Source organism: Tasmannia lanceolata, unplaced genomic scaffold (genome assembly GCF_043159265.1).
Source record: "Tasmannia lanceolata isolate RefF3 unplaced genomic scaffold, GAP_Taslan_0.1 ptg000024l, whole genome shotgun sequence".
NCBI lineage: Eukaryota > Viridiplantae > Streptophyta > Magnoliopsida > Canellales > Winteraceae > Tasmannia > Tasmannia lanceolata.
In genome coordinates this window covers 2,435,883-2,457,193 of record NW_027518701.1, presented here as the reverse complement: position 1 = coordinate 2,457,193, position 21,311 = coordinate 2,435,883, and the positions used below count along the sequence as shown (strand labels likewise).

Genomic DNA, 21,311 nt, shown 5'->3' with positions numbered 1-21,311 from the left:
GGCCCTGTTTGTTTTAAATTTTGAAAACAGACTGTGAGTCCGTTATAAAAATCCAAAACAAACAGGGCCGTAGGGTATCACACAAAACCGCAGATCGACAGCATTCCTCCCAATATATCCAATAAATCCAACTCGACTCTCCCTAATATGGCAAAAGTACTTGAAAATAGCTAAAAATATCAATGCAAGGCAAAAAAATTACAAAATCACCTTGATAAAAAAAAAACAAATCCCTTTCAATTGATCCAGAATTTTCTATTTAGATACAGATGAAAGAACATAACCAAAAAACGCAAAAAATTGCAAATGTAGAAACAAAATGGCAGATTTACAAAAACTTAAGGCAAATGTTACAATGCTTGAAGGAAATTGATTTCGGACACCCAAAAAGAAAAATTCCCACAAAAAAAACAACAAGAAGAAGCACAGAAAAGATGGAGACGGAATTTACCCTTCATAGAAGAGGAGACCAGTAGATTTTCCTTCGTAGAAGAGGATATTTAAAACCCTAGAAGGTTCGTTGAGATTTGAAACCCTGGAAGAGGAGATGTGCTGCCGTTCGGTGAAGAGGCGCTAAAGAGACGGAGACAGAGTTTACCCTCGAAAAGATAGAATTTTTTCTTGTATTCTTTGCTCGACTTCGACTTCGATCCTGCTTGAGAAACTAGGACACCAAGAGACGATGGTTGAAACCCTAGCAGAGAGGACGAGCGTAGAGAAGACGGGTTTGTTTGGAGAAAAAAGAGGCGTTTATTTTTGGTCAAGTTCGATTTTAATATCGTAGGGGGCCCACGTAACACCAGCCAATGGGAGTGTTATTAATAAAACGTGCGCAGGTAAGCTCCCTGGTAACGACACCAGGAACCGTTCTCTCATATATATATATATGTATATATTGTTAAAATTCCTACGTTTTATAGTTGATCCCAAAATTCCATCGAAATCCCATGGAAAATAGTCCAACTTGAATCTTATTTGCCCAAAACTATCATTCATCACCCAATTCACTACAAATGTAACAGGCATAGGTTTCATGATTGTTAATGGGTTCAAACTCAAAGTTAGTTTATCTTACAGATTGACACACTAAGACTAACACTAGACTGCTATCCATGTTGGTCTGGAAATTCTGTATAGAAATGCTAAGAATTGCGTTGAAAAAAGTTAGAATATAGTTGATTTAGCCTGATCGTAATTCTTCACATGTGTAAATATTATTAATATTCCTATTAAATCTGTAAAAAATATTCTAAAATTCTTATTATTTGCGATCCAGTTCTACTATTATCTTCAATTCTGTTTCTTCAGAGGTCTCATTGGACTTATGTGCTCACAGATACCTTTAGATGGCTTTAGAAGTCTCTCAAAAGTCCAAGTACTGGATTTGAGCTATAATGCATCTTCTTTACCAGACCCTTCTGCACTTTCTAGTATGCCCGAGTTGCAGGAGCTTTACTTGAGGTTTGAATGAGAAACCACTATTTTCTATGACTTATTCTACATCTATGCATTTTTTTGTAAATTGCTTTTTTTTTTTGAACTCCACAGGCGCATGCAGCTGCGTGAAGTCCCTTTGGATTTATTAAGCTTACCAAAACTGCGGATATTGGACTTGAGCCAGAATTCTCTTGTATCAATACCTAAGGTAAATGACATCCTTAATTTAAAACCTGAACTCTATAATGAAAATCCTTCTGCTTGACTTTAACTTGGCCGAGACAACCCAGTTTGGTGAGGCAGCCAGGACGGAGTTCAAACTTCAATTTTATAGTTCAATCAGATGATCGAGGTAGATGATTTTTCATCGACTCTTCTGATTCTTCGTAAAATTTTCCAAGTGGAGTACGAATTTTCAAAAATTGCCTAAACTAGTTAGGAAGCTGTGCCAATAAATATAATTAAACTGCTCATTTTCAAGCATCATGTTGTAAGTTCCCATGTGCATATACATTCTTTTCTATTAGAGACTAAAACTTGTTTTTTATTCTTGGCAAACAGGAATTCAAGAATTTAATCTCTCTTACTGAGCTTGATCTGTCTGACAACAACATTGCGACCCTTCCTCCAGAATTGGTCAGATTTTTATTCCTTTCGTTTTGTTTTTCTTCACTAGGATACTATATTTTCGAAGTCTAGTTTCTAACGAAAGAAACGACACTTAAAATTTCAAAGTATTTTGAGAGTTATGACAGAAATGGTGAAACTCGTCTGTTTTCGGCTTGCTAATAATTATAATGTTAGATTCTCGGTCTGTATTTTGTAGCTCAAAATTCCAGACGTTATCGAAAGCCCGTTTCATCTTTGAAAAAATGCTATAATATTGTAGTCTTTTTTAACAAAATAGCTTCATCAAACACATCTCAACACAACAATTAGAAAAAACCTTCTCTCCATTGGCTCTTCACTATGCCAGATGCATCAACGGATTTTAGGAATAATACTCCTTTAGGGCAGTACACCAAAAGGTTGATTAGGGAACGTTGTTTGGTGTCTGTCCATCCATCAGCCATAATGCTGCCAGTAGATCTCCATGACATCCTAAACTCCTCCAAGTAGCTATTTACTTCATCCACTGTATTCTTTAAAATGGTCCCCCTTAAATCATGATAAGCAGGTGCCTTATAACCCGAACCCACGGCATTCACAGTATCGAACATAGGTTGCCAGAAAGGTGAATTGGCAACATTGAAAGGGAGGTTGGCATTATAGCAAAGCATGCCAACCGCCATGTTTGCCCTATCTATGGTTTCGTTGGTTGCCAAAGTACTTTTAATGCTTGGCTGGGGTCCGGGGGTTGTTCGTGGTGCAAAAAAGTTCCTGATCACACCTGTGATTCCATTCTTCTTCCTCTTTGTACCACTTGGTTGTACAACAACTTCTTTCTCTTTCGCCGAGTCATTGGTATAGTGCTAATGTCTTTTTCCCCATCCTCTTGCTCATCTTCCTCTTCTTTTTCTGGTGTGCCATAAAAACCACCAATCTCTGCTCTGGATACGTTCTTCCTAGCCCTTTCTTTTCTCTCTGAATCTAAGGGGCCGTTTGGATACACGGGTTTTAGAATTCAGGTTTTTAGTTTGAAAACAGTGTAAAAGAGGGTTCATCATCAAGGTGTTGTATGCTGTCCTGGCAGCGTTTCTTGGATTTTAAGTTAGAAATTCAGGTTTTAAAAATCTCTCATGCATCCTAAGATTTCTAAAACCTGGAAATATGGGAGGATCTGCTACTCTCTTGCTGATGGAAGAAGTAAAAAACGAGTCAAAACGACAGCTGGTCTGCTTCTTCTCGTCTCTTAGCTACAATTTTGAAGAAATCCCGGATTCTAAAATCCGCTTATCCGAACGGCCTATAAGAGTTGATTCATTCGGTATTTTATATCTTCAGACACTTTTTGACGTGCTGCTACCTCACCAGGAACAACCGCTAGATGATCATTCAACCGGGTTATACCTCCACCCGATATGACTTTGCCACAAAATATGCAACTTACTTTGTTTTTTTTTTTTTTGACCCGGAACCAATGTTCCGTAAGCCCATGCCGGGTCATCCGATCTAGCAGATGCCGAACCAATAGAGGATGGTCTTCCAGAAGGTAATGAACCACTCATTTTGTAATGAAAGAAGAGTAGAAGAAGGGGAGAAATGAAGTTTGAAATGAAAGAAAAGAAATGGAAACAAAAGCTTTTACTTTCCTGAAACTTGAAGCCTTTAGAGGAGAATCAAAACCCGTGAACTTGAGTTGAAGAAAGTAGCCTTCACTTGAAGTTTGAAGCCTTTGGAAATTTGTAGAGTGGTGTTGTAGTTGTAAACCTTCCCTTTGCTCCAAAATAGGCTTAGATTAAAGATTATAATAGTTGAAGAAGACTTAGTAGAGGAGTGTAAGTGAGAGTGTAAAAGAGAAGGAATGAACGATGTATGTGAAGGCGGAGAAGTTGGTGGAGAAAGGGGTATTTATAGAGGTTTAATGGCTTGCATAAGTGGCAATGACAAAAATACTCTTCCCAACAGCTATAAAATGGCTATAAACGGTCTCATTTTGGGGCTAAAATAGTAAAAAATGCCAAAATAGCCGTTACAGGGGCATTGTGGTAATTTCTGCAAAAAAGAGAGAGTCAAAACTAGCCGTTATGAGTAATTTCGGATGAAATCTTGAATTTCGTCCATTTTGGACAAAATTCCGGATTTCGGAAAATTTCGTCCAAAATGACCGAAGTTTTAACCGAAACGGAATTTTGGGGATTTAGTTCCGTTTTCGGAATGAAACCGAAACGTTTTGTCCATTCGGATGAAACGAAACGAAATTTACAACAAAGCTCCATTTACTCGCTATTTTTTATTATGTTTAAATATTCCATGTGTGTGTGTGTGTGTCTCTCTCTCTCTCTCTATATATATATATATATAGAGAGAGAGAGAGAGAGAGAATGTATGTGAGCTAGAACTCATATATATATATATATATATATATATATATATATATATATATGAGTTAAGTGAAGCTACACATACGTGTAGCTAACTTAGCTACACCAACGGCTTAAAATAAAGTGGGCCCACATTGTTTGGGTGATCCAAACCATTCATTTGATAGACCCTCACATTGATAGGGTGTGCCCAAAAAATCAGCTCCATAGGATCATCCCCACCCTTCAAACTGTGGAGGCAAAACTGGACAGATTTGTGAAGGTTTTTACGCGTCCATTTTTGCCTCCACAAATCGTAGGGTTGGGATGATCCTATAGAGCTGATTTTTTGGGCACACTATCTATATGAGGGCCCATCAAATGAATGGTTTGCATCACCCAAACAATGTGGGGCCCACTGTATTTTAAGCCGTTGGTGTAGCTAAGTTAGCTACACGTATGTGTAGCTACACTTCTCTCTCTCTCTCTCTCTCTCTCTCTCTCTCTCTATATATATATATATATATATATATATATATATATATATATATATATATATTGGAAAAGTGTTGCTACTCTGTCTTGTAGCTAACCTTATCTACTCGGTCCGGTTAAATACAGTGGGGGCCCACATTGTTTGGGTGATCCAAACCATTCATTTGAAAGTCCCCTGCCTAGATAGGGTGTCCACCAAAAATCAGACCCATAGGATGATCCTAACCCATCCAATAGTGGAGGGGAAAATGAGAAAAAATGGACAGACACAGTTTGTCTACAAACAAAGTTGGGCCCCCACTGTATTTAACCCGACCGAGTAGATAAGCTTAGCTACAAGACCGAGTAGTCACACTTTTCCGTATATATATATATATTGAGGAAAAGGATTGTACGCTCGAGCGTACCAAGCTTATGGTTCGCTCGAGTGCCCAATCACATGTGGGCCCACTTTGTTAAGATGATCCAAAGCATTCATTTGAAAGGCCCTTACATAGTTGGGGTGTGTACCAAAAATCAGCTCCATAGGATCATCCTAACCAATGAAGCACAGATAAGGGTACAACACGATATGGGTACGTGGATACGTGATTTAAAAAAAAAAAGGATACGGGTACGTTGGGGGGTACGTTGAATATAATATATTTTATATTTTATTATATATTTATAAAAATTAAAAAATTAAATATTTTGTTAAAGAATTCAAACAATTTAATTGGAGAACAATCAAATAACAATAACATCACCAAAATGTAGTATTATTTCACCAAAATCTAATATTACTTCTAAGTTAGGTATTTAATTAAGGGATATATATATATATATATATATATATATATATATATATATATATATATATATATATATGAGAAAACGGTTCCTACACATATGTGTAGATAAGTTATCTACACACTAGCTTAAAATACAGTGGGGGCCCATATTATTTGGGTGATCCAAACCATTCATTTTTAAGGCCCTCACATAGATAGGGTGTCCACAAAAAATCAGATCCATAGGATCATCCTAACCATTCGAACTGTGGAGGCAAAAGATGGACTAATTTGTGAAGGTTTAAAGACATCCATTTTACCTCCACAAATCGTAGGGTTGGGATGATCCTATGGATCTGATTTTTTGTAGACACCCTATCTATGTGAGGGCCTTTCAAATGGGTGGCTTGGATCACCCAAACAATGTGGGCCCCCACTGTATTTTAAGCTAGTGTGTAGAGAACTCTCTACACATGTGTAGGAACCGTTTTCTCTCTCTCTCTCTCTCTATATATATATAGAGAGAGAGAGAGAGAGAAAACGGTTCCTACACATGTGTAGAGAGTTCTCTACACACTAGCTTAAAATACAGTGGGGGCCCACATTGTTTGGGTGATCCAATATAGAGAGAGAGAGAGAGAGAAAACGGTTCCTACACATGTGTAGAGAGTTCTCTACACACTAGCTTAAAATACAGTGGGGGCCCACATTGTTTGGGTGATCCAAGCCACCCATTTGAAAGGCCCTCACATAGATAGGGTGTCTACAAAAAATCAGATCCATAGGATCATCCCAACCCTACGATTTGTGGAGGTAAAATGGATGTCTTTAAACCTTCACAAATTAGTCCATCTTTTGCCTCCACAGTTCGAATGGTTAGGATGATCCTATGGATCTGATTTTTTGTGGACACCCTATCTATGTGAGGGCCTTAAAAATGAATGGTTTGGATCACCCAAATAATATGGGCCCCCACTGTATTTTAAGCTAGTGTGTAGATAACTTATCTACACATGTATAGAGAAAACGGTTCCTACACATATGTGTAGATAAGTTATCTACACACTAGCTTAAAATACAGTGGGGGCCACATTATTTGGGTGATCCAAACCATTCATTTTTAAGGCCCTCACATAGATAGGGTGTCCATAAAAAAATCAGATCCATAGGATCATCCTAACCATTCGAACTGTGGAGGCAAAAAATGGACTAATTTGTGAAGGTTTAAAGACATCCATTTTACCTCCACAAATCGTAGGGTTGGGATGATCCTATGGATCTGATTTTTTGTAGACACCCTATCTATGTGAGGGCTTTTAAAATGGATGGCTTGGATCACCCAAACAATGTGGGCCCCCACTGTGTTTTAAGCTAGTGTGTAGAGAACTCTCTACACATATGTGTAGGAACCGTTTTCTCATATATATATATATATATATATATATATATTATTGATATTTTGATATATTCACCCCCCTTTTTGTTAATTGGGACAGCCCCTCTATTTTAAATCTGTAATTTTGGATTTAATTCGAACTAGGTGCGCACCCGATATGTACCCAAACCCCCAAACTGGATTTTAGTTTTGTTTGATGTTTGGGTGCATATTCGGTACGCACCCAAAGAGTACCTAAGAGCCCCCGCACCCGACACGGGTGCGTGGGCCTCCGGAGAGTAACCCACCCATTTGTGGAGGGCAAAATGGACATACCACAAATCTGCCCATTTTTGCCCTCCACTTTTGGAGGGGTTAGGATGATTCAATGGAGCTGATTTTTGGTACACACCCTATCTATGATAGAGCCTTGTAACTGAATGCTTTGCATCACCACAAAAAAATGTGGGACCCATGTGATTGGGCACTCGAGTGTACCATAAGCTTGGTACGCTCGAGCGTACAATCCTTTTCCTCATATATATATATATATATATATATATATATATATATATATGAGAAAAGTGTTCCTGTGCAGCTGCTTAGCTTATCTGAGCAGCTGCTTCAAAAACTCATGTGGCCCCACATTTTTGGCGTGATCCAAAGCATTCATTTGGAAGGCCCTTCCATTGATATTGTGTGTACCAAAAATGAGCCCTTTAGGATCATCCTAACCCTGCCATTTGTGGAGGGAAAAAATGGTCAGTGTCTGTCCATTTTCCCCTCCTCCTTTGATTGGGTATAGATGATCCTATAGGGCTGATTTTTGCTACACACCCTATCCATGGAAAGGCCTTTCAAATGAATGCTTTGGATCACCCCAAAAATGTGGGCCACATGAGTTTTTGAATCAGCTGCTCAGATAGCTGAGATAAGCTATCTGAGCAGCTGCGCAGGAACACTATTCTCTCTCTCTCTCTCTCTCTCTCTCTCTATATATATATATATATATATATATATATATATGAGAAAACGGTTCCTACACATATGTTTAGAGAGTTCTCTATACACTAGCTTAAAATACAGTGGGGGCCCACATTGTTTGGGTGATCCAAGCCATCCATTTTAAAGGCCCTCACATAGATAGGGTGTCTACAAAAAATCAGATCCATTGGATCATCCCAACCCTACGATTTGTGGAGGTAAAATGGATGTCTTTAAACCTTCACAAATTAGTCCATTTTTTGCCTCCACAGTTCGAATGGTGAGGATGATCCTATGGATCTGATTTTTTATGGACACAGTATCTATGTGAGGGCCTGAGGGCCTTAAAAATGAATGGTTTGGATCACCCAAATAATGTGGCCCCCACTGTATTTTAAGCTAGTGTGTAGAGAACTTATCTACACATATGTGTAGGAACCGTTTATATATATATATATATATATATATATATATATATATATATATATATATATATATATATATAGAGAGAGAGAGAGAGAGAGAGAGAGAGAGAGAGAGAGAGAGGAAAGGTTCCTGCTAACGTTAGCAGGTAAGCTTACCTGCTAATGCTAGCGTAAAACAAGGTGGCCCACATTGTTGGGGGGATCCAAAGCATTCATTTGGAAGGCCCTTTCATGGATAGGGTGTCCACAAAAAATCAACTCCATTGGATCATCTTAGGGTGTCCATTTGTGGGGTGAAAAAATGGGCAGATTAGTGGACAAACAATATCTGTCCATTTTCAGCCCCACCCACAAATGGACATCCTATGATGATCCCATGAAGCTGATTTTTGGTACACACCCCATCCATGATGGAGCCTTTCAAATGAATGCTTAGTTTCAGCCCAACAATGTGGCCCACCCTTGTTTTACTCTAACGCTAATGCTTAGGCTAAGCACGTTTTCAGCTCCATTAGCTAGCTGCTAACGTTAGCAGGAACCCTTTCCTCATATATATATATATATATATATATATATATATATATATATATATACTAGGAAAAAAGCACGTGGGATGCACGGGCCGACAAAGAACTGTACGGACCACATCATAGGTTGATCCAAACCGTCCATGTGATGGAACACAACATCAGTAGGTTGTGCTCGTAAAATCATTTTCATAGGCTGATCCTAGCCCTCCAATCTATAGAGGTTTCCATAATTATAAAAGCATAAAGGAGGGGGGTAGCATTGAAATTATTTGGCTTTAATGGGTGCCTTTGTTAAAAAGCATAAAGGAGGGGGTAGGATTGAAAATATGTGGGTTGAATGGGTGCCTTTGTTAAAAAAAGTCAAAAAAAGTGATATGTAATTCTCATAGAATTTTGGGAGAAATTCAAATAATTCTCTCATTTTCTCTTCTGCTATATATATATATATATATATATATATATATATATATATATATAGAGAGAGAGAGAGAGAGAGAGAGAGCTCATATATGAAATTATGAACTAATGTCTATGATAACATATCTTCCATTATTATAGGGGTTGAGCCTCTAGCTTTGACCTTGAGGTTGGAGGTTCAATCCGAGCTTAAATACCAAAAAAAAAAACAAAAACAAAGGGGTTGGCTCTGTAGCTCAATAGTTGAGGCTTTGTTTCTCAACCTTGAGGTCGTAGGTTCGATCCCAGCTTACCTACGAAAAAAAGAAGAAGAAATCTTCCATTATATCTCATCCCTGGCTTGTCAACATGTTTGATTTATGGGGTATTGTTGTGTTTCAGTCAGCTTATACTCTTTCAGTTTTTTCCTTTTGTTGTCATAATTGTATATTTGTTGAAAAATATCTTTTAAAAAAAAAAAATTGTATATTTGTATCTTGGCTGTTTTGGAGGTCCAAAGCTTTCTATTCTTGTTATTTAATGACAAAGAAGTCGCTGTGATGATCAGTTTGCATTGATTTTCTTGAAGAAAAACAAATCAACTTTGTCATCATTTTCATCAAAAATTGTGATTTGTAACCCAAAAAGAAGAAGAAAAAAATAGATAAGGCTTTGGTGAATGGCCTTGTCGACATGTCTCCAAGTAAAGTATCCGTGTTACATAGTTTAAAAACATTTACTGATTTCATAAATTTCCTCTTGTTTTATATGGTTGTTTTTCTTCAAGCAAGGGAGGCTGACTTAGCATCATTTAGGAATCTTTATCACTGTATATACAATATTTTCTGCACGGGGTTGGTAACATTAATATGTGACTGATACAGAAGATGAAATCTACTATGGATGCATCGGTACCAATTGATGTTGAAAAAAATTACTATGGATACTCTAATACCAATTATGGAATAACATGAAATTTACTGCTAAGATAACAACAACTCTCCTTTCATGAATTAATAAACCAGTAATATACCATTCAAAAAAATAAATAGAAAATAAACTAGGAATATGAAATTTGCAGCCAAAGGAAACCAGATCAAGGTTGATTGCAACCTGGGATCTGATCATTGGAAAATCTTGCTGAAATCTACAGCAAGACTTTCAAGATTTGGAGATTCTCCAAGACGAAACCCCCTGAACTAATCTATGGCCAGTGTAAGAGCCAAAAAACAACAAAATTCTTGCACAGGAAAATAATACGCAAACCAAGAAGAAATCCCATGAACTGATCTATTGCCAATTCAAGAACCAAAAAGAAACAAATTTCTTGCGCATTAAATTATACCCAATCTCCTTATTCCAATCAAAAATTGTTTTTAAACAAAGAGAGTAATACATATATAACCCCCTTAAGTCTTATTTTGAATAGAATTTCAATTCTATTTGGATTAGTTTTTTAAGGAAATTAAAACTCCTAAAAACAATGCCCTATTTAGAATAAACTTCTAATGGAAATAAAACACCTAAGACTTTCAATGAAAATAATACGCGTTAGACTTTCAATGGAAATGAAACGCCTTTTAGACTTTCAATACCTATAAAAACCTTTGAGTATGTCATTCGACACGGTTTCAGGTTCGATTTCGGTTTTTGTTTCGGTATGCTTTTTGGTCACGATGGAATTAAAAACATGTCAGTTTCTTATGGGAATTTTAGTGAACGTCTTGTAAAATTATAGAAATGTATAAAAACATGCGCATATGATTGAATTTAAGATGAAACTTTAGAAAGTGCTAGAATAAGCACACATACATGCTCAAAAACGATTACATAAGCAAAAATATTGCCTACAACAGTTTTTTTTTTTGTTGAAAGATGACATATCTTATTGATATTAAAATAGCAGTTGGGACCAGGAGTCCTTTCCTATATTACAGGATATGATTAAGAACCAGACCGGGCATACCCAAATCCCATAATAAAACATCGAAATAAGCAGTTATAGTTACATGTCTTTTCCTTCCCTTCTTCCTACCAGTGACAACCTATCATTTAAAACTCCAAATACAACTTTTTGCCTTCTGAAACCTCTCTTTAACCCATACCCTATTAAGTCATAACATAACAACCCAGATTTTGAAGCTCTAAAGTAATCCCCACACACCAGGAGATAAAGTAGCAAATCAGGAGTATCCAGATTAAGTCTGGTTTAAGCGAAAGACATAGTCTCTCAAGCCAAAACCCTTGGAGTTGCAGTTCCTCTGGATATAGATCGAATACATTCTCTTTGCTATGTAACCATGACACTCATCCCTCTATAATAAAAAACTATAACCATTCTCCCTAAATCTCCCCCGTAGTTACACATCTAACTAATCTACTGGGTAACTTTGAAAGAAGCTCTTCTCAACCAACTATGCCGTGACCCTGAGGCAGTCTCTCCTAAACGACAAAAATTCTAAATTCCTGAACTCACACCAAGCTATTGTGAAAGACCTAACTTGGAAAGGGAACTCATTACTTGTGAAAGGACCTGCAATGGTTTAACATCGAATACCTATTGAAATGCACCGTCATAGGAGTGCGCGTAGCCACTCTTAAAATTGTGTGTGATTTGGGCGGTCATTACCAATATGGAGAGAGAGAGAGAAAGAGAGAGAGAGAGGGAAGAGTGATGGTGGGTGGGGTGGGGAACAAAAAGGCCATCTTAAAGTGGTTCCCCCCTTCGGCAGGAAGATGGCATGGGGACTGGACTTGCCCATCCTGCTGTTACCATAACTTAAAATGGCGAGCTCGATGGCGATGGTGTTACCAGGAAAATAAAATAAAATCTGTTCCTCTCAATCTTGAACTGAATCTCATTGCTCAACAACCCTCGGCCAGTGCCAGCGGTGAGGATGGGTCGTGGCCGGATTCTGGAGAAATGTCAACATCTTTTGAGAAAGGGATCCCTTCACTTTTTGTATCTGGAAAGGAAGTGGGAGCTCGGGTTGAAATATTAAGAGCATGCCTGGTCGGAAAAAGAAGGATATAAATGGGACCCTAGATGATCTCTGGGCCTGGGCCAAGAGATTTTGGAACTTACCTTTCCTCACATGTCCATGTATCCTAGCGAGGGATGGAGTTCTTTTTATGTTTGAATCGGCAGACCATGCTGCATTTATTCGGGCCAAGAGGGTGGAAGCGTGTGGGAACCAATTGCTATCTCTCTCAGCTTGGAATCAGGGTTTTATCCAGGGAGCGGAAGAAACCTGGGTAAACTTTTATGGGATTCCGTTACACGCATGGGCAATTTCAACAGTGGAAGCCTTGGGAAACATTTTTGGTCCGGTCTTGGAAGTAAGGATGGAAGGTAGACATAGGCAGTGTATGAGTTTCGTTTCGGCTAGAATCCTCGCTCCTAGATGGAAGTTTTCTTGTTCTTTTGCTCTCCTCTGGATTTTGAGTGACTGCTTTACTAAATTGAAGCCTCCTCTCATACTGAAAGCAATGGACCGAACTCAGATTTGCTGAGCAGCCCCCTCCATAGGGTACCAAGCTCAAACGTGTTAGATTCTTCGTGCCCGCCGACCTTGGGTCGATCGGCGGCCTGGGGTTTTTCGGTGGGGAGCTTAATTGAGGCTCCCCCGTTGGTTGGCTGGGGTCTGTTGGAGGGAAAACTGTTGAACCTCTGGGCCCCACCTTTTCGAATTCAAAATTCAAATCTCAGCAATCAAAGAAAGGAAAATTCGTAGAGACTTACTCCCAATATTCCACTGACCCCACATCCCTTAGAATCAGACAGACTTGCATCGGATCCTGTGTCTATCGTCCACGTCAAAATGGTCCTTTTTCTGATCCTAATAGGACTAAGCAAACTACAGCTCTTGGGAGGGCGGATTCTTCTCAAACACAGTGCTTCAAGCGCATTAGATCAAGTAAAAGTAGGGCTAACCACCCTATTGGAGTGCGCTTGGCTTGGCATAAATCTTTGGGTGTCCTAAAATCAAGGAAAGCGGAGTTCCGCTTGGCTGGCTCGAATTTCAGGAATCAATGGAAGCGAAGAAATGATCTAGATCTCTCGAAGGCCCAGATTGGGCTGGATTCTTCCAAAAAAATATCCTCAACGGAACTCATTTTGAAGCAACATTTCGTCAATGCCCAGAGACATAAAATGGCTGAATGGGGGCCAAAAAATGACTTTCTACACCTTCCCAGGGCATGTGCGGCCCTTGGGTGACCGGGTAAAGGTCATTGGGGTTTTTGTTCCTATAGTTTCAACCCTATGGAAGCTAGATGGATTATAGGTTTTTGGTAAATAAAAAGGTAGGAAGTAAAAAGAAAAGCAAAAAATGGATTTCCGATGGGTGTTGTACAGATGGGTGAGTTGGTTTTTTGAAACAAGCAAAAGATTGTCGCTTACGCTATTGAAGTGAAAAATTATATCAAGGCAGCTGAATCATCGGAAAGGACAAATGGGAGTCGGAGATTTCCCTTAAAGATGGATCTAATCATCATTAGAAATAGTATAGCATTTAAGGCGCTTCTGGAAGCGCTCATGGAATTCGAAGGGGATGATTAGAATCCTGTCAGAAACCAATCTAGGGCCCTATTGTTTGATTACTTAGTTTAGGAATATTAGTCATATTATCTTTGGAAGCCGAAGAGGCAGAAAGGCTTTGTCAGGCGAGTTCCTGGCTCCATAAATGCGTTCATATTAAAGTTTCGGAAAACTCTCCTCTTTAGCCGTCGTGGGTGGTGTGGGGGCTGTTATTGGTAGTCGTAGGCGGTTACCCCTATAATTAAAAGAGGGGACCTCTGGAAGTAAATAGTAGAATCGAAAACTGAAGCCTCTCGCTGCCGCATTCAGGATCATGGAACTTCAGGATCAGAGCCTCTCTCCACCTCCATCATCAGTTGTTCCGGCAATAAGTCGGAAACGAAAGCGGCAAATGGACTTTATGGAATTAGAGGAGGTTTTGCTCAAGATTAGGGGCATGGCTTAAGGCCTCTAAGTCTTTGCCAACCCCAAGGGAAATCATTAGTGATTTCATCGAAAGGCAATGGTCGCTCTTCAAAAACGCCACTAATAGGAGAAGGGAGGTCTTCTTTAGCTTAACAAAGACTTTCAATGTTAAGGAGACCCATAAAGCAATGCACAAGCATCCTTTCTTCATCAAATCCTTGATGGAAGAGAGAAGTTTAAGACGGCAGGAGTGGGAGGCGAAGAAAGCAGTGGGGATACGGAAACTTGAAGAGAAGATAGCGGCCGGAAAGGTACCAGACGACAGGGATCCACAAGAGGAGGATCTGGACATAGTGGCAAGCGAAGAGGCGTTTCGTTACGAAATCGGGTCTTTGTTAAAAGAACTGGGCAAGTGTACAGTCGAGGGGGGGGGGGGGCGCTTTTTTAGGATAGATGAAGAAAAAGTTCCTTTAAAGGAATCATGGTTTCAATGGTTGTCAAGATCTTCGGTGGGAAGATCGCAATGGATTTAGAAAAAGTTTTTTTAAAATCTTTCAGGGGTGGTTAGAACTCCCATGAGTGGAGAAAGAAAGACTATTTTGGAAAGTGGTTGGGTTTGGATGGCTCTCAGAGCTGTTTGGATGGATTTTGATGATGGTTGGGAGGGCCAATCATTGGTTTTAAAGCTTTCTTTCTTTCTTTCTTTTTTCTTTTTTCCGACCTGGATTGCTCTAGGTCTTCATACGTTGTAATACTTGGGGACTACTGGTCCCCCGTGCATGTATCCTTCTAATGATTTTAATATATTCCTTTCATCTTTTTAAAAAAAATGCGCTGTCATACATGTTTAATAATTCATTACATACCAAATTTTACATGTAATTTATATAAAAATCGGCAATTCGTGTAAATATAATTATGTAAAACATACTGGTATGGTATATCACTAATACACTTACGATTTTGGTTTCGCTATACGTTTTGATTTTGGTATGTGTTTTGGTGGGGATGGAAACAGAAACATTTCATTCCTTTCGTTCTGGTTTCGATGAAAACCCTTTGAATCCACGACACATTGGAGTGATCCTCATCTGCATCCAGTAGTCCTGTTTCTGAAAGTTCTTTGGAGATTTTTCTGTTTTCCGAAATATCATGGACGGCCCGTTTGATATACCGTTTTTTGGTAGGTAGGCATTGGGATTGAACCTCGACGCTCAATGTTGAGGAACAAAGTGATCTGAAATTGGAACGGACCCGATGTTTTATGGGGCGACGTTTGGATCACCTCTCCGATGAAAGTTGTCAAGGACGGCTCTCTCTTGTGAAGGCCTGGCTGCTACTGGTTTGCAAGCCCCAAAAACGCAACTCATGCCTTGTAGTTTAAAAAAGCACACAGATTGCAAAACAGCAAGCATAAAAAATCTTGAGTTTCTGGAAAGTTTGGAGAATTCCTCCTTTCTTCCTCTTGCCTTCTTATATTAACAAAATCAATCAAAAGACCAACCGGCCATGGGAACTAATGCCCATTTTACATGGATTCCAAGAGGGAAAAAAATACTAAGAACTCACCTAACCGAATTAAGAAGCTAGCCTATATAGATGGAAACTAACAAATCTCCTAATGAGTTAAGAAAGCAAGAAAACCTAGCATAATCTAAGTGGCAACTAATAAAGAGAGTCTCCAAGTTTGGGCACTCCTTGTTCTCACTGATAACGTCAGAAGACTAGAGATAATGCCTATCCCAGTTGGTTGTTGCTGCTCCCATATCTTGACCAACGTCCAAGTAGCTATAGCTACTTCCATAGGAGTCCTATATAGGACTCTTGCAAACGTAAATTGCCAAAGGTGACAGTACATCCAAATCAGAATGCTACCTTGCTTGCTCTGCCATGTTACTTGCCATGTCATCACTTGCATGCTAAAAACACGCCGTGTCAACATGGAAACAAAAACATACGGACATGTCGTTTTGTTGCCACGTGTGGCACCTTCGATTGGGCCCACTCTTGGCCATGATCCCCTTAGATTTGCTTCCCCCCTTTTGGGGAATTTTGCAGGGCTCCCTCCTTTTGGGGATTGTTGCAGCTGCAAAATTGGCAATCGAGATGGGAGAGGGCTATCGCCTCCCACCTCTACAGGTCAACCTTACTTGGCTCGGCCTGGGTCCACCCTTTCCAATTGATAGTGCTCAACATGGCCCCTATGGATTCTGTCACGAATCATTCACGGGATCTGCCACGTTTCGGTTGACGAACCTTCTTGGTACGTCCTTGCTTCAACCTCCGCTTATGACCTCCTGTCGGCCTTTGATCGTGGTGTTGCTTGTGCTTCTGCCGAGTTCGATTTAATGATGTTACCTGTTGTCGATGCCCCTCGATTAGTGATATGATGCTCTCGCCAACAGTGGAGCAGGGGTTTTCGGTTTTAGCATCAACACGTAAATTTTCCACATGCATTGACAATCCCCTTAGCCTGGATTGCCGAGATAAGGGATCTTGCATCTCCTATGAGTTGTTTGATGACGTATTTCTTCCCATCTTTCATAAGCTGGTACTTTTCCTTTCGAGAGAGAATTGCATCAAACATCCAATGGTACCACCTCCCATGTCACCTAGTCCATGTATTGCTCAATGATGGTGAACTTGAAGGTGCACTGTCGAGCAATTTCATATGCACATCCTTCTGGACCCATCTCAGAGGATATGGCCGTGGGTGAGGGGTAGTTGTCAACACCATTTTGGCCACCAATCCTTCGAAGATTGGGTTCTTCTAGCTCCCTGGATCGATGATGGCTCCCACTAGGCTTTGTTTTACTTGGATCTGAACGTGGAAAAATTCCTCACACTCATTGGGTTGTTTGCTTGGCTTTGGATCATACGTAGATTTGTCTTTCTTCCGATCATCCTTCTTGCGCCTACGATGTTGTTTCTCAATTGTCATGGCTTTGATGCTGACCTCGTTGATATTGTCAATGGGGAAGAGATTTAACTCTTCTCTGATGTACCCTTGCACCGGCTCGAACTTCTGTCGTAGGTATTGCGACGATAAATACCATATTCATTCATGTTTGGAGGTGTCCTCCTTTCTTCCTCCTGCCTTCTTATATTAAAAAAATCATTGAAAACACCAACCAGCCATGAGAACTAATGCCCATTTTACATGGATTCCAAGAGAGAGAGAGAAAAACTTTCCTAACCAAATTAAGAAGCTAGCCTATATGGACAAAAACTAACAAACCTCCTAATGAGTTAAGAAACCTAGAGAGCCTAGCATAATCTAAGTGGCAACTAATAAGGAGAGTCTCCAAGTTTGGGGACTCCTTGCTCTCGTTGATAACGTCAGAAGACTTGAGATAATGCCTATCCCTATCCCACTTGGTTGTTGCTGCTCCCATATCTTGACCAATGTCCAAGTAGCTATATCCACTTCCATAGGAGTCCTATATAGGACTCTTTTTTTTTGGGGGGGGGGGGGGGGGGGAATACACTTAGACCCCCTGTGGTTTCTGACACATTCAACTTAACCCCTAATTATTAAAAAGTTACAAGTAGACCCCCCGTGGTTTCAATTTGTGTAAGGTAGACCCCCTCAGTTGACGGTTCGTCCACAGATTGAAGGGTTAGGATGATCCTATGGAGCTGATTTTTTGGGCACACCCTATCTATGTCAGGGCCCATCAAATGAACGCTTTGGATCATCCAAACAATGTGGGCCCACTGTGTTTTTGGTAGTGGGCCCAAACCCCATACCCGAATTCAAACACTACCAAAAACACAGTGGGCCCACATTGTTTGGATGATCCAAAGCGTTCATTTGATGGGCTCTTACATAGATAGGGTGTGGCCAAAAAATCAGCTCCATAGGATCATCCTAACCCTTGAATCTGTGGACGAACCGTCAACTGAGGGGGTCTACCTTACACAAATTGAAACCACAGGGGGTCTACTTGTAACTTTTTAAACATTAGGGGTTAAGTTGACTGTGTCAGAAACCACAGGGGGTCTAAGTGTATTTTTCCCCTTTTTTAAAAAAAAAAAAAACCTAGATGGGACTCTTGTAAACGTAAATTGCCAAAGATGACAGTCCATCCAAATCAAAATATTACCTTGCTTGCTTTCCATTTCATCACTCGTATGCCAAAAACATGCCACGTCTGCGTGGCAAAAAAAAAGAACACATACGGGTTTGTGTTTTTGTCCCCACGTGTGGCACCTCCGTTGGCCATGATCCACCTGGATCACAAAGCCTTAACCAGTTGAGCTAGAGGCTCAATCCCTAAAACCAAATGATTATAGATAATCGGAAAAAAGGTTCCTTTGAGCTAGAGGCTTATATACCTTTGCATCATTGCGTTAACGTTTTAAAATTGCCAAAAGATGATGATCACGACAAAATGGTATAATATAACAATATTGTACCTTTCTTTCATGTTCTCATTATAGTTAAACAAAGCTGAAATCACCTACTTGAGTCGGAATAACCTGTTCATAATAATTAAAAGCTCATATTCTTCAACTTCCTAGACAATCAAAACACAAGGGAGCACTCCCATGTGGCACTTTTTTCTCTAATTGTTACAATCTAAGTATTTCTGCTTGCGTAATTGTCAATAATCTCATTATTCCTATCATGTGCCTATACATTGTTCTAAGGTGCGAGTTCTCTTGAGCAGGGTCTGCTGGAGCCCAGCCTACAGGTTTTGAGACTTGCTGGGAACCCATTGAGAAGGTGTGCTACATCTTTCTTTCTTTTATTTACCCAGGAAGAAGATGAACCTTTTGTTATGTACAATGGGAAATGCATGCACCACTATTTACAAGTCATAAATTGGTCATGAGACTTCCTAACTCTTCAATCAGTGGCCTGTAGATGGCTGATTTAAACAAAAGACGCCTTTTTTTTTCTCTTAACTTGGGGTTTGGATTGTCCAATAGAGCTATTTATGGGCCATGATCAAGATTGACAACCAGATTATCCAATCATCCAATAAATAGCAGTTGCACAGTAAAATTGTGCTAACAAGTCTCACTTATAATTTCTCCCTGTTTTTTACCATCCTTTTGTTGTTCTACCATTTCGTATTTCTAAAAACATGACTCCCTCAACACTTTTGCAGCATCCGTCGGGCTATTTTGGATCGAGGAACTAAAGCTGTTTTGAATTATCTCAAGGACAAACTTCCAGAGCAGTAGTTCTGTTGCAATGCCCTCTGTATCTCCTTGACCTCTTTATATAAGGGAGAAGAATCAGAAATATGATCTGCTGGTGTGAGAAAATCATTATGATGCAAAGCAGGTTTGCTTGTCTATTTACCGATATATTACACTTGAATTTATTTGTGTTGCTCGAACTCTGAGGCATCGAGTTTCGTAAAATTAAAGAAACACCAAAGAAAAATGCAATGATTTATGGGTCATTCAGACAAAGTTTGGAATGTACGGTAGGATTAGAACATATAGAAATTACATGTAATGTAGATATGTCAGTTATTGTTTGCCGTACTGTAATTCTTCGAGCTTTTGTTAAAATCTCGCTCCAAAAATTGTCTTGTTTATAATCTGACTGAAGTCGTGTTTTTTCATTAAAACCCACATCGAAAATCATGCATTTAGCCACTTGATATTTCTTATGTACATTGTAGAACTGATCTTCACACCCTAATCTTTCCAACAATTCTGCTTAATGGGAACTAGGCAGTTTGTGCGGTAGAGCGGGAATGACTAGCTATCGAGCGGAGGCCTGTGGAGTCAAGTGGATAAAAGAATCTATACTTTCAGTAAGCGCAGTACTCAAGGGTTCTTGGGCAGAGTAGTCAACTCCTTCAGCGTCGGTACAAGAGTACACCGGGCTTAGTAGCAGAGTCGGAGCTGAGTAGCTCTCAATCCTTTGTAACCCAACAAATCAGTTTTCTTCATGAACTGTTTCTGTCAATGCAGTATTTATATCAACTTTATGTCATTTTTGGATACCCGCAAGATTTAGATTTGGATTTCTCACATTTGCAGTTGAGATTTGGAACTGGATCATATCCTTAGATTTCCAAATCAGCTACCACAGTGAAAAAGAATCCGATTTTCAAATCTGTTCTGCAAGATATTATTTGAAAATCAACATTTGTGGCAATTACTTTCACCCTCGCTGCTCTTGACCTTGCTGCTGCAGTAGCGAGACCGCCCTCCCTCCCTCCCTCCCTCTCTCTCTCTCTCTCTCTCTCGTATCCAAAACTCGAAGTCCAAATCCAAATGCAAAAGCCTAAGGTATCTAAACGTGGCCGTGATTTTAACTCAAATGTGGCTTACTATTTTCTTATATTTTTAACTCAAATGTGGCACATTTGTCTTGCTCTAGTGCAATGTGGCACATTTACGTGAAGACATGTCATTTCCACATCACGTTTCCAAAAGATGTAATTGAAGGCCCCTTTTGTTTTACAAGATTTTATATGGCGTCAGCCCATATAGTCCAGTATTTTTTGAAAAATACTGGACGGCCCACTTAATGGGATGATCCAAATTTGGATCATCTACAACGTAAATAGTTCGTGCCTGGTCGAAAATTCCCATTGAATGTTTTTAACCCTCTGATCTATAGAGGTTTCCATAATTTGCAGTCCCTCCATAGATCGGAGGGTTAGGATCATCTTATCAAAATGATTTTTGGTTACAACCTATTTATGTTGTAGCCCAACAGATGAACGGTTTCGATCATCCATTAAGTGGGCCGTTTTTTTAAAAAAATACTGCACCATACAGGCTTACACTATAAGTTTAAGCTCGTAAAGTCCAGTACTTTTAAAAATGTACTGTACGGCTTACACCATAGGATGACCCATACTGTCCATTTGATAGGCCAAAACGTGAATAGGTTGTGCTCCAAAATTCATATCCATAGGATGATCCTAGCCCTCCGATTTAGAAGTTTCAGAATATGCAGATCCTATATAGATCAGAAGGCTAGAATCATCCTATGGACATGAATTTTGGAGCTCAA

At 39.5% G+C, this 21,311-nt stretch overlaps 1 protein-coding gene across 3 annotated transcripts in view; it reads left to right on the top strand.

The window, feature by feature from the left end:
• LOC143857241 (plant intracellular Ras-group-related LRR protein 6-like) overlaps nucleotides 1-19,849 on the top strand; it is a 65,991-nt gene extending 46,142 nt beyond the window's left edge. For 2 of the 3 annotated variants that reach the window (XM_077367660.1, XM_077367661.1), the window contains exons 17-21: nucleotides 1,337-1,461; nucleotides 1,549-1,645; nucleotides 1,999-2,073; nucleotides 18,994-19,049; nucleotides 19,438-19,849. In XM_077367660.1, the coding sequence (XP_077223775.1) occupies nucleotides 1,337-1,461; nucleotides 1,549-1,645; nucleotides 1,999-2,073; nucleotides 18,994-19,049; nucleotides 19,438-19,513 (429 nt within the window). In that variant the 3' untranslated portion in view covers nucleotides 19,514-19,849. Of the gene's footprint in view, nucleotides 1-1,336; nucleotides 1,462-1,548; nucleotides 1,646-1,727; nucleotides 1,790-1,998; nucleotides 2,074-18,993; nucleotides 19,050-19,437 lie in introns of those variants that run through there. The other variant, XR_013238536.1, reaches the window with a different exon arrangement.
• The last annotated feature ends 1,462 nt before the right edge of the window (nucleotides 19,850-21,311 follow it).